This window comes from Mycteria americana, chromosome 1 (assembly GCF_035582795.1).
Source record: "Mycteria americana isolate JAX WOST 10 ecotype Jacksonville Zoo and Gardens chromosome 1, USCA_MyAme_1.0, whole genome shotgun sequence".
Classification (NCBI taxonomy): Eukaryota; Metazoa; Chordata; class Aves; order Ciconiiformes; family Ciconiidae; genus Mycteria; species Mycteria americana.
The window spans coordinates 7,126,120-7,138,165 of NC_134365.1; the positions used below are offsets into that span (position 1 = coordinate 7,126,120).

The 12,046-nt window shown below is 37.1% G+C and overlaps 1 protein-coding gene across 4 annotated transcripts in view; it reads right to left on the reverse strand.

Moving 5' to 3' along the window:
- USP6NL (USP6 N-terminal like) overlaps positions 1-12,046 on the reverse strand; it is a 127,070-nt gene that overhangs the window by 104,796 nt on the left and 10,228 nt on the right. The window contains exon 1 of one of the 4 annotated variants that reach the window (XM_075521027.1): positions 955-1,027. The exons of the other annotated variants lie outside the window; for them this stretch is intronic. Coding sequence (XP_075377142.1) covers positions 955-1,027 — 73 coding nt within the window. Of the gene's footprint in view, positions 1-954; positions 1,028-12,046 lie in introns of those variants that run through there. 4 annotated transcript variants of the gene reach the window in all.

Genomic DNA, 12,046 nt, shown 5'->3' on the forward strand with positions numbered 1-12,046 from the left:
CACACATTATGTGTAAGGGCAGAACAGAACAATGACATGGTAACAGGCAGGCACAGATGCCATAAATCCTAAATTATTCATTACCTATTCAATACAAAATAATGTGGTCCTAGAAAATTAATTCTAGTAAGAAAGGAATGCAATTTTTAAGACATCTCTACAAATTATTTAGTTCCTCTACAAACCATATATTCAGCACTTGCAAATAATTAAGATGTAAAAGTAACGATTAAAAAAGTGTTTAATCAGTTCCTAATTAGATAAGTATGCCAGATACCACAAAGGATGGCAATACTTTAGCAAAGAAAAGCCAACAAACATTCCACACACTGAAGAGAACAAGAAAAGCATTTAACATCAATTAATTTCAAACAATAATTGAGTATCTCAAGTAATGTTTTGTACACTTGCAAGAGCCATTTCGGATTTTGAAGTTAGTTGTAATCTAGAAATAATCTCATCATAAAACCTAAACAGCAGTGCAGCTGTGTACTTTCAGTATGTCTCATTTCCATAAGCACTAAAGAAGCCTATTTTTGCTCTTTATTCTCATTTAGAATATAAAGACTCTAAAAACTATTCTGATGGGATTACACAAAATACAGTTGCTATTTTCACAGCCTGAGCTATCTGGACAAGAAAAATGTTTTTACCACAGAAAAATAAGGAAAAAGATCTTCAGAACAACAGTAGCAGTTACAAATGCTGACATAAACTCCATCTTCAGCATAATAAACGTCATCGGGATTCTCTTTGAGAAAGCTGCAGTTGCAAAACAATAATAATTAGGCTTAATGTAGTTCAAAACCAATTTATGGCAGCTGTACATGCCACAACAAAGAACATTTTTAAGTATCAAGTACACACTTAATTTAACTACAAGCAAACTCCAAAATATTTCTGATTTACAGCAAATTACTCAGAACACTGAATATATCCCAGTGCTGCCCTTACCTTTCTTAGCAGCATCTGTTCTCCGTCTTGCTGGCGACACCAGATCCTTTACAATCTGTAGCACTTGAATCATTGCTCTTTAGCAAGATCAAAGAGACTAGATGCTCCTCTAAAATTCCAACAGGTTTCATTACTACATGTTATTACATGGCTGTCTTCAGTATGCTCATGCAAAACCGATGCAGGAACAACTCATCTACCTTCACAGAAAGATTTCTGCCTGACGACTCTACAGGCTGGGGCGACGGATTTAAAGTGACTTCAGCACAAGGAGACAAAAAACTGCAAGCAGTCCTAAATGTATTTCTACAGAACATTTTAAAATTATTTACTGCAGAGAATGCATACCGATTTCTCTAAATAAAGTTTAAAGGAAGCATTCACACCACAAAGTAACTAAAGAAAACACCACTTTAAATGAATGCAGACAGATGCAACATACTCCCCTAGGCTCAGTATCTAAGAAGCGTGTCTGCATCCTCTTTTAAAGTCTGTCTCAATTCATGAAATTTCATGTAATGCTTTAGGAGAGCTACCGGTGCAGTGTAGAGCCAGCGTCAGACCTACTAACAGAATTAAAATTAAATCTAGCTTGCTAAACTCCATCAGGCACAAGCAAGCACCTGCTAAAAAGAGTCATTCAGTTCCTCTTTTCCCCCCTTGAACACACACCTCTGACACCCTTGTACGTGACGGGAATTCTTGCAAACCAGGAGGCACGCTGGAAATCCTGGGAGTATTTCAGGCGTTCTTCTCTCTCCCACCACCAGAGGCCCAGAGAACTGTTTCAGCTAAGGTATTATCATTACTCCTGTCAGGTAATTTTAAGCAGACAAATTGCAGTATGTGCCCCACAACATTTTTTAATGCCATTTGGAAAACATACAAAGGCACTTCAGAAATGCCTTCTGTCAAAGCCTCTACAGAGCTAACAAAAAAAAATCACGAGAAACTGTATTTTATACTGTCATGTTGAATAACTGTCAGCCCCAAAGAGGCTCTGCGAATGCTTTAGGAAACCGAATTCCTACACAGCATTGCGAGGCCTTGCCTACACAAAGAGAGCAATGTAGGAAGCCAACTACATTTTCCAAAAACCATAACATTAAAACAAACCACAGGCCACAACCGAGGCACAGCAAGATGTATTCTCTGGCCTTTAGACCTTCTGTTCCCGTTGCTTAAGTGTTAGATGGTGGGGGGGAGGGGGAGAGGTCATCTCTTTCCATTTCCAGCTGCTGATCACAAGCGTTTCAGATTTTAGATTTGCTGGCATATTTATCCACATGCGTGTCGGTCTCTTGAAACACATACAGCGTGGGCACGACAAATTGTTTCTATTATATCAGACTCATTTACAGCCTGCCCATTAATCACCCTCTGCCGGAAGTAATAGCATCCCAAAGTACTATCGTATTTGGTTTGGCAAAATAAAGACAACTAAAATCATTCTCTCTGACAAGCTGTCCGATCTCTTCTCCCACCCTACAAATATTCAAGTGTCCACTCAATAGGAAGCTTGTAGACATACTGTGCAACTGTAATTTATCTCTTGCTGAAAAAGGATTCTTCAAACCATTAGAAACAGAACTCCCAACTTTCTATATTCAGATGAATTTCCAACTCCTGTACATAAACTTAAATTCCATGTTTCAGACAAATGAGTTTCTACATTGAGAGGTAAGGAAAAGATTACCATAAATAGATGTTTCCAGAACAACTATAATTTCAAAACATTTAAATAATAGATGTAAAATGCAGGGTTGTCTGGTAAAGTTGACCTGAAGGTTCTTTACTTAATAATCCAGTCCTCAAAATTCCTGCTGTAAGAACTTTCCCACCATTATCTTGCCATGATGTGTTCTTTCTTCATTTAGTTGGGTTATCAAACAACTTGTCTTCAACTTAAAGATATAAACTCAAAGGATCATCATTACTTACAGCTACACTACATTGCAAATTTCCTCTGAAAAGCTGACTTCTGAGTTTATGGCTCATAGAAGAACACAACTACCTCTACAGCACTACTAAACTTTTGATGGTCTTTATAGAAACTTATTAAGGATAGAAAAAAGGAAACAGGGGGAAAAAAAAAAAAAAAAGAAAAAAGGAGTAAGGTAGAATAAAATCTTCAGTAATCTGTTTAACCAACTAAAGCATGAGTATATCTTGCAGATCCTGACAGTGACTTTTAACTGAACTAGATTATCTCATTTCTATAGCAAGAGTCTCAAGTGCTGGAATAAGGAAAAGGATGGTGGACTGACAAAGATTAACAGTGGGGAAGGGGGAGCAGAGAAGGAGAGAAAGGAATAAAAGGCATGCTTTGTACTTGCTTTTATGTCAAAATTACTTATAAAGAGAAATGGGGCACTTCAGTAGCTAGGAATTAACACCCAGGAAAGTGTTACAGCTATTCCCTACTGCGAAAAGGGAAGTTGATCCCTTTTCTTCAAAACTATCCCTTGTCCTGCTGGTAACAAAGATGACTAACTGGAAAAGGACTAGTAGATGATTTGCAGGTCTAATGGACTATGGCAAGAATACAAAACCAGTACCTACTAAAGTTTGCAGAATAGCCATTAGAAAGGCTTTCATCCCATGGTCACCAGTATATATATCTCTCTCTCTCTCTAACAGTGGTAGGGGCATTTTAAACAGTTGAAGCCTGCTCTGAGCTTTTAAGAGACACACAAGAACTTCAGGACTAGAAATCATTTTCACACACCTGTCTCCCCCAACATGAAATAATCTCCAAAGATGGTATGCACAGTAGTTTCCCCTCTCTTCTTTGTTAGGGAAATTGTCATGTAGAAAGAAACTGAAAAAAACCCCAAAGCTTTAAAATGAATTTAGGAAAGTGTAAACAAGTTTACTAAACATACTGTGCGCAACGTAAAGAAAGAATGGTGCAAGTCTGAAGGAGGGCCATGGTGTTCATGATAAACAAACTTAGACAAATCACTCAAACTTTGAATAATTATCCAGTCAGCTTTGTGGCCGCTATTTCTCTTTCCTCAAATTATTTTATACATCTACCAAGACAACAACACTAAACCTGCTTTAAAAAAGTGGCAATATCAAAAAGACTTCAAGAAATAAAACACACTAACTAGCTAAATCATGTAATTTCATCTGTTACTCATGAGTGATAATTTGGTTGTAGTTCGCCCTTACCTTTGAATCATGAAACTGAACTGATATTTCCATATAATCTGTCACTGCAACTGCCATCTTTCAGACCACATCCTAACAAAACACAAACTGTGGGCAAAGATATTCACCAACCAAAAGTTCACAGCAATTCTGACACAGATACACAAGGTAAACCAAAAAGTGTTTAGTGTAACAATTTAAGTAATTCTGTTTGAGAAGAAAAGTAGTGTTACATATTCAGTGTGTATCACATGAATTTCTGCTAAGCATTTTTCATCTTTGACAGCTAGTTTGCTAAGCAATATGTGCTTGATGATGTTCTTCCAATTTGCTTTTCTTCCTTAACTTCAAAGTTGTAGAGAATACAGAAATCTTGCACATGTTATCAACCTGATGAAATACATTGGTATGAGACGGAGCAGTTAACCAGGATGGGATTTTATGGATCACTGTGTGCAGCCCTTGACCTCTCCTAACCATAATAAAAAGCATGACCTGCATCCTGATTAGTCAGCTGTCATCATTCAAAATAAAAATGCTTCCATCAACGTAATTATAATTAACCAGTCTTTCAAAGCAGTTTTTTTTCCATAAAGCATATTGCCAGGAGGTAACATATTTACAGCACAAAAGATACTGCAAAAGTATGGCTCAGTGGGTATTTGTCAAATGACACTTGGGAAAGAGGGGAGAAAGAAAAAAAAAAGATATCAGAATTTAAGTTTGAGGAAAACTTCATATTTTCTCCTTCAATCTCTTCTTATAATCTGTAATGTTTATATATTCACAGCATTCTGTCTAGGCTTTTAAAAAAACATCAAGAAACCTCAGGGTAATCCTAGGCAGCACTAGAACTACCTAAAAAAGCACCTGCTTGTTATGCCCTCCTTTACAGAAAGGAAGATGTACAAGCAACTAAAAAAAAAAAAAAAACACAAAAAAAAACCCCAAACACTAAAATGGCTTGAGGGCATTCATTCACATGAACAATAGGCCTGCACACATTTTATTTGAGATGCAAAGTTATTGTGACCATTCTTTTTCCATCTCACATCAACCTGAACTGGCCAGCATTCAGGCTGCGTACAGATTATTCCACCACATCTCTGCAGAAACCTGTGCAGATCTGTCTTCATAATCCTATCTTATGCTCCTCATATCCAGAATTATTTATGTCCTTTTCCCTACCTGCTAGGCTCTAAACATGGTTAAGACACCAAGCTTTCAGGCCCGACACACCCAAAGAAATGGACAACCCATAACGCAATGGCCAGCAACGTACCAGCCTGAAATCCAGTCCTGTTGTTAACTGTTTCAATGGAAGAGGGATCAAGCCTTAAGTCTTGCCCTTATCACCTAGAAAGCACATAAATATACATACACAAAACGCTCCTCCTGGTATCTCTTTAGTTCTGCGAAAGAGCAAAGTCTGACATTACAGGCAGGAGATGGGGATTTACAAGAGTGGGGGTCCATTTGCTCTTTGGACCCTTCTTTCTATGTCTGTACGATACAGATGGCACTTTGGTATGTTACAAAGTCAATAGGACTATTCAAAACAAGGGCTATAAAAAGTCAAGTACCAGCAACACACAGAGCAGCTGTTCTTAGTGACCAACCTGAATGTTTGCTTTAAAAGCTGCAGTTTCAGAAACCACACATGGCAGAACTGCTTCATCTTCCCTCCCATCTTAGCAAAGGGGCTCAGAAAATGGAGCAGGTTTTCTTCTCAGGAGCAACAACTATTTCATAAGCAGGAGAAACGTTTTCAACCATAGATTAGTTTAAAGGATTAAGGAAATACAAGTAAGACACGTTAGCCAGGAAAAGATTCGTTAGATATCAAATAGAAGGAACAGCATATTGTAAAAATATTTGCACAGTGAGTTCACAGTAAAAACTGTGTATTTCTTGCAAAAAAATAATACATTCAGATAAAGTCTACCTAGCAACTAAGTCCCAGCAACACCTTAAGTATCAATAGAAACATTTTGCTTTATGATACTCCTCTCTGACTTTTCCTGTCACAATCGGTCTTCAAATTAATATCTCAAAATAAATAGCCACTGAGCTCTAAGACAGGCAATATATCATGATACAATTTGTTACTAAAGTAGCTATACAGTAGGTTATCTATCCCTTCTCACTAATATTTTGAATTAATTTTCCAATCTGTGAACTGAAGCCTACAGTTTTCATTAAGTTTTAAATAAGCTACTGTAGTTGGAATAGGAGAATTCTAGAGTTCCAGATCAATAACTAACCCTCCCCATAAATCTCTGAAACCTTAAATTTTGATCTTCATTATTTTCTACAGAATATTCTTTGACAGTAATGCAGTAAAAGGAACCACAAAAAAGATAAAAAAGAAAACCTAATGCTCTCAAAAAATCATATGTGGAATTCTGGTAGCCTTTCCTGTGGAAAGGCTTGCACTAGTGATATGACTCCATTTATTATTCAAGGCATTCATTTTTCAAAGATGACTGCTTTTGGCTCTACATTTTGCAAAGCATCCATAAAAAGAAAATCAATAAATATCCTCACAGTCTCCTGAATGGTCCTACAGAGTCAATAAATGTCAGTAACTGCTTAATCCAACAGAATTTGGATTCACTCAGGAATTTTTTTCTTCTTCATCTTTAGCACTTCTGCTGCTATTTTCAAAGCATGAAAGTATGGCTGCAGTTTTAAAAACAAACTGATGTAGATATATGAACCTCTTTTAGAAGAAGTCTTCTTGGGAGCAGAAAGTAGCTTGATCTAGAGGCTGGAGAAGTAATAAATAATTGTAACAGAAGGCTACTTAAGTGAGCGCTGATTAAAGAGGATGAGAGGCATTTGTTCACATTTTTTTTAAAGTCTGTTTTTCTTTCTACTTTAAATATACAAGAAAGCTGTTATTAAATTCAGGATGATGATTGAGAACTTCATTAAATGGTCAATGAAATTAATTCCACCTGTTCCAGGCAAAAACTTATCAAGCCAAAGAAGAAAAACAAATGCTAAAAAAGGGGAAAGGGGAAGAGGAAAAAACCATACAGCTGTGTACAGCAGCCATTATTGCATGCTTTGAAGTTGTAAGGAAAGAAGCTACACATTGCAAAATCCTGTCACTGCACAACACTCTCACCATTACCCTTCTTACTCAATTCACATTATTTTTTACCCCCTTAGCTCTTGCTACAACACATTCTGGAAGTGGATCTAGGTGATAACAAGATAGACAGCAGCTTTCCCAGAGAGCCACAATGAAGCCAAGGGAACCGCCCGTGTAGATCACTTATCATCCTCCTGATACAGACACCAGACACTAACGGAGACCAGTATCAGACGCTTGTGTTCAAATACTCTTGATGGGAAAAAAAAAAAAAAAAAAAAGGAAAGATACATGTATGTATATTTTATTTTTTTCTCCCGATAGTTGTGTTTTATACCCATCACCTCCACAAGCAAAATAAGGGCATTGCTTAGTCTTTGCTTATATATTTACTGTAAAACTGTACCATCAGATTTAGACATGCAAGTGTGTCTAAACTAGACAGTTTAGCAACAGTTTAAAAAGCTTCCAAAAGCTCTCAGATGTTTAACCTGTAAAGACTTGTCAACAGGAATAGCTTAGGCTACAGTGCAGATCTCCTCAGATACAACAGAGAGGTACTTCATGTCTTTTGGAACTATGTGATTAGGACAGTGTTAAGCAAGAAACATAGATGGTATGATAAAGACTAACTATAGAACCACAGATTCTTATTACGGATCTTCAAATTTATCCTAGTTCTTTCTCCTCTCCCTCACAACCCACGCCCTTCAAAAGGTAAAAGGCTACTTTACAAGGCACACTAATCTAGTAAATAAAGAAAGCACCAACAAAGCAAATGGCTTTGTTGTATCCCCAAAAGAAGTTGTATCTAAGCAGCTCATTCTAAATATGTGATAAAATACGGTTTTTTTAAAACAGGAGCAGGAAAAAGTGTTAGTACAAGATCTCATCTCAGTGAATGCATACACCCCACAGAATTTCTCAGTCTCCCTCATATTACAGTCCAAATCTTTATCCAGGTTTAGCTGCAAGTGATAATTATTTTGAGAAAAAAGTTCCACACTATAAGTCTCAAAAAGAAATCAAACATTTATGAAGTTGTAATTATGACAACAGAAAAGTTTCAAAATACTTTTCCAAACAGAATATGCAGCGTTTCCTGCATATGCAGCCTTCCAAGCAGAATATGCAGCAATTTTGCGTTTCCCAGATTTGGGTCACAGCTACAGTACTAATCAACAGATTTATCTTCAAGCTAAAGGATATTATAAAATATTCTGTCAAACGTAAGCATACAGAAAGAAGCCACACTAGTCATTAAAAGATATTTTTTTCCTTTTTGCAATATTAAACAAAAACCAAAACCATTACTATCTCACATGTGTCAATACTGAAGTCAAAGTAAATTCATTAGTTTAATCTGGCAAAGATTAACAAAAGTGAATGTGTGATCATTCAAAAGAAAAAAAAGAGACAAAAACTTTGCTTTTAATTTAAACCCTTACTTGGTTTCCTACTGAAAAGAATATGAATGAGATTAATAATCTCTTACCTCCTTGACACAAAGAAAAATTACAAAATTTTGTGCATCGCTCTTTGTTCGCAGGATTAAATCCTTTACTGCACGTAACATTTCTATGCTGATACATAATCCAAATAACAAAATGCAGCTGTCCACAGCCACCAGGAAGACCATCAAACCTTATTAGTTCACTGCAAAATACACAGTACTTTTATTAACCTCATGTATTAGCCGGCTTAATTTGTGTAGCAAATAACCTATAGTATGGCTTTCTCTCTCTCAAAAATAAAATCAAAAATTTTAAAGCAAGTTTTTGAATATTTTGTAATAGGCTGATCTAACACTACAGAAATATCAATTCACACAAATATAGCTTACCTATTGATGAAAAAAAAATGTTAAAGAGACACATGCTAGGGAAGAAAGAATTCAGCACTTCAAAAGTAACTGAAGGAAATTAGCTGGATGCTCACACAGCTCAGAAGAGATCCACCCTGCTTTGTAAGGAAGTATACCTGGGTCTGTTTGATTACTGCAGTTGTGTTCTAATGGGAGACACCATTAACTGTTCACTTTCAGACTTCTGCCTCCTGTTCTCCTTGTACATTCACTCAAAACGCAGTCTTTTAAAACATATTTTAAGTAATGTCTTTAAAATCTGAGCTTAGTACTTGAATATGACAATCATGTTAACCGTGACTACTTAAGGTTAATGCTAGAGTTATATTTGATAAATGTATTCTGGTTAAGTGGCTGGTTGTGGCTATCTTTACAGTTATCTCTGTTTTGCCTCTGTTCTTACGAATGGATTTATTTAGCAGTGCACTGTAACTAGCACGTCACGCTTGCTTCATATCCAATCCTATTTCCCATAAAGCATATACATGGCTCAGCTACTAACAAAGAGTTCTCCTATTCCCTCATCAATGACAAAACTTGCTGCAAACACCCGGGCATCTCAGTGGCACTGCTTGCAGATAAACTACGCTAGACGGAGGCAGGAAGCAGCGGTGTGAAACAGGCTTCTTTATTCAGCTTCACTTTAAGACAACCAAACTATCCAACTGAAGAACATCTTACCTACCTACTACAAGAGCAACGATAGAGGAATTGTACATGCCCTAGTGATTCAGTCCCAATTTTGGCAGACAGAAGACTGTAGTACATCTATTGTTCTCCATGCTCTCTCTGTAGCTGTAGAGAATTTAAAATCAGTCCAAGTTTCAGTCAACAATTGCCCATGGTCTGGGCAAGAAGGGACTGAACTGCATCACTCTACCCAATATTACAGTCAGGCATTTTAATCTCATATTTTAACTACCAGTGGTACTACACCAGTGCTAAAGGAACAGCAAAAGAAGTGCCATCAGCCTCCATTTGCAGTAGATTTAGCCTTGAATTTGATCTGTTAGGTTTCATTGGACAACACACAGGTAACCTGGCCTTGCTATACCATTTACTAGGACCACTGAATATACAGCATTAAACAAAAACACAAATTAAGAGTTAGTTCTCCAAAATGGATGATCCACTTAATGACTGATGCACTAAAAAAACCCAACCAAACAAACAACAACAAAAAAAAAAAACAAACAAAAAAAACACCCCACCAAAACCACAAAACACTCAAGAGCCTCACAGTGAGTTTCACATAAATATTTCATTTTAATGCATGGGGAATAAATAAATATTGAAGTGTCACTAGAAGTGACTCGCTAGCCTTTGCTCTAAAAAGAAGTACTTTCCTACCATATAGTTGAAGTAAAAACTACAGACATTTTTGTCACTGCTTCCGGCATAGAAAACGGTATGGTGGGGGAAGGAAGTGGGGAGGAATAAAAAGCAAAATTAACACTTCTCAGTTTGTACCTAATCTTTTCAAGGCAAACTATAAACCTAATTTTTCCTCTCCCGTCCCCCAAGACCAACCCCAGCATCCTTCAAATACTCTTACTCGATGTAGCTGGGGGCGGGGTGGAAAAGGAAGCTAAAAGCTTGTCTAGTTTTACAACCAGATATAAAGTATTATGAAATATAACCACTCTGAAGCATGCAAGGCAAGCAGGGTCTGTAGACCAGCCTGGACACAAAGTATGGCTGTAGCACAGCATCACTGCTAAGAACAGGGAGCTGCAGATGATAAGCATCACCTCCAAAAAGTAAGTTTTGGGGAAGGCAGAGAAGGAGGGTTATGTCATTATAGTGTTTGTACAACTCAGAAATAGTACTATCACAAAATAAGAGGAGAAAACTTTATAGTGAATGCAACAGAACACATTCTGGTGAGAGACTTACTTCCCTATGTCTCTCAAAATTCTGGGAAGTCTGACTCCCGCTCAAAAGAGCTCTGAGTGAGGCTTTCAGCACTCTACCACGGAATTAGGCAGGTTTTCAAAGAGCTTTTCAAGAGTAAAACAGAAAGACTGCATTCAAGAATCCTCTCCTATGGCAAACCAAAGTGCTTTATTAAAACAAAGTGCCCTTTTATATTAGTGATCTATCACATTAATGACTGCAGTGACCAAAAGCACTGGAGATTCTACAGCATGTTGGTATGCCTTCCATTCCAGAGAATAATTATGTTACACAAAATAAAACAGAGGGAAAAGGAAAAGGGGGGGGGTGGGGGGGGTGGGGGGTGTAGAAAAAAGAAAAAAAAAGAAAAAGAAACTGCCACACCAGCTTCCCAAACAAGCCTGGAAGTCCTGCACAGCTTTCTGCTCGCTTCAGGAGTTTTAAGCAGTATAGGTACAGGCATACCAATAGCCTTGAAAAAAATCCAGTGCTATCTGGTCAGTCTGCCACATAATTTTAAGAACTAAAATCTCTTAATTATAGGGGGCTCTTTTGCAATGAGAGATTAAATGAACCTTATAATCAGCTGATGGATAGGATATCATTAAGTGCAGCTACTTTGTTTACACAAACATCTGCAACCATCCTTTAAACACTGAAAGGACAACAGATTGGATAGTTTAAGTAAAGAAAAGATCTTAAATTTAAACAAACACAGAGCCAGTCATGGAGCCAGTAATCCTGCTGGGATTACTTACATAACCCCACTTACAGCAACAACCCCAAATATTTTCCATCCGTGCTACAAATCAAAGAAGTTGTTTCCTATCAAAAATTGGGTAAAGAATGTCAGAGTAGTTTTTCTTGAAACACAGTCAATTTAGCTTAAAATAACCACACATCTTGTAAATCAAGTGGTTTGTTTCTTGAATATGAACATAAATAATGTAACGTAACATAAAATGAGGCTGCATCTCACTTATTTTTCTTACCTGTGATACAGTTACGCTAATAAGCAGCAATAGCTTCACTTTTCCAACACAGTGGTGCACATTATTCAATCATTTGTACGGAAA